The following is a 1,789-nucleotide window of genomic DNA, read 5'->3' as shown; positions in this document are numbered from 1 at the left end:
AGATAGAGAGACATTTCAGGTCCCAAGACTAAAAGTAGAGTAATTTCTGTCCCTCTCATTTCCTCTTGGACTATTTCCCATCATAGAGGACACAGAGCGGGTGAGCAGCCACTGAGGTAGACTGATTTGAGAGCTCTAGGGATACTGAACTTCAGAAAACCAAGTCATGTAAAGGGAATTTGAGCCTACCAGGTGAGGAAAGAGAGAAACATATGTAAGTGTCAATGAGTGGTGGTTGGCCCAGGAGTCAAGAGGAGGAGTGTGGTGGGGCACTACAAAGGGAAGGAAGCCTCATACACCTGGAGGATACTGACTTTATAGGATAGGCAATTTCTGTGTAGCACTTTCAACAGATGTGTGGTCACTTAGGCACGAGGCAGCATGAAACCATAAAATGGCTCCTTCAAGACTAAAGAAGTGGGGAGACGTCTCCTTTAGTCCCCTGTGAATCCTTATGAGCCAAGTCACAAAGGCCAAAGGGCTGTGTCAGACCAATGTGGTTTATTGTTGCTCTAGCCAAATTTCCTTGGACCCAGGCTGGGATAAGGACCCAAACAGATGCAGTCATTGCAGCTTCCTCAGATCGAGGTGTGGCAGATAGTAACCCAGGCGGCGACGCTGCACCTCGTAGTCTCCCTCCTTCTTGCGCATGCAGATGTTGACCTGTGAGGGTGAGGAGAGATCAACAGAATAGATGGACTAGACAGCCAGCCAAGTTTGGGCAACTGTATGGGTGAAGTCACAGGAACTTTATGTTCACTCTCTCTCCCACTTTTTATCTATTTAGTTGTCTCCATCTTTCTCCTTTGTCTTTCTTTCTCTTATCCCTTTTTCTTTTTCTTCTCTTCCTACCCTTCTCAAATTTTCCTCCCTTTCCCTCTGGTGTCGCTGTTATTATCTGCCATTGAGTTGTCTTCAATTCATGGCAACGGAAGAAACTATTGCCCTAGCTGTGCCACCTCCTTGATCTTCCCTCTGTTTGAGCCCATTGTGGCAGCTTTTGTGCCACTTCCTCTGATTGTGGGTTGTCACTGACTTTATTTTTCAATCTCACAGGTTTTTGTTTTTTAACTCTTGTTGTGAATTCAGGGAACGTTTACAGAGCAGATGAGCTTTCCATTCAGCATTTCACCTGCATTTTACTTCATCTCATTGGTTGCATCCCCACGATGTGACATCGCTTATCTTACTTTCCCCCTTGTGTTTCCTGTTGTGCTGCTCCTTCTTTCCAAGCTCCTTTGAACGTTGTCTTTTGGGAAATACCACTTTTTATAGCTCAAAAGGCTTGTTATTCAAAGGTGTGCCTAACCCACTAGTGTTTTGGTTCCCTGTATAGAACTGTCTTTGTGGACTCTTATACCAATTGGCCTTGGTGTCTCCTAAGACTATGGTCCGGAGCACCCAGGGCCAACAACTCATTCTCTCAAAGTGTTTGCTTCTGCCCATGAAGTTTTCATAATTTTGTCCTGTGTGTGCTCCAACGCATCCATGGATATATGTGCAACAGATATGTACAAATATCCTCTGTCAAACATACATATTTGTCTGAATACATTCCCTCTAACACCGCTCACATTCCTTCTAACACCTGCTCAGCCTGTGTGTCTATCCATGCAGCTACCTGTCTACTCATACGGTACCACTACTATCGCAGGATTGTGTGTATATACTTGTATTTCCCTTTGTTGCCTCTAGTTCTTGTTCTCTTCTTAGTGAATTCCTCTGCCTCCACCATTTCTTGTCAACCTCCCTCTTGCTGTACATTGCCTTCTCCTTCATCCATATTAAC

At 44.8% G+C, this 1,789-nt stretch overlaps 1 protein-coding gene across 1 annotated transcript in view; it reads right to left on the bottom strand.

Moving 5' to 3' along the window:
- Positions 1-27: 27 nt before the first annotated feature.
- The window catches only part of LOC101654456 (mucin-16), a 245,683-nt gene continuing 243,921 nt past the window's right edge, over positions 28-1,789 (bottom strand). Inside the window, exon 90 of the mRNA XM_045300070.1 lies at positions 28-663. Coding sequence (XP_045156005.1) covers positions 565-663 — 99 coding nt within the window. The 3' untranslated portion in view covers positions 28-564. The remainder of the gene's footprint in view (positions 664-1,789) is intronic.

Source organism: Echinops telfairi, unplaced genomic scaffold, assembly GCF_000313985.2.
Source record: "Echinops telfairi isolate 266 unplaced genomic scaffold, ASM31398v2 ScPeMD7_7459;HRSCAF=8497, whole genome shotgun sequence".
Lineage (NCBI taxonomy): Eukaryota > Metazoa > Chordata > Mammalia > Afrosoricida > Tenrecidae > Echinops > Echinops telfairi.
Note: the sequence above shows the minus strand (reverse complement) of the source record. Positions and strands in the feature narration are given on the sequence as shown.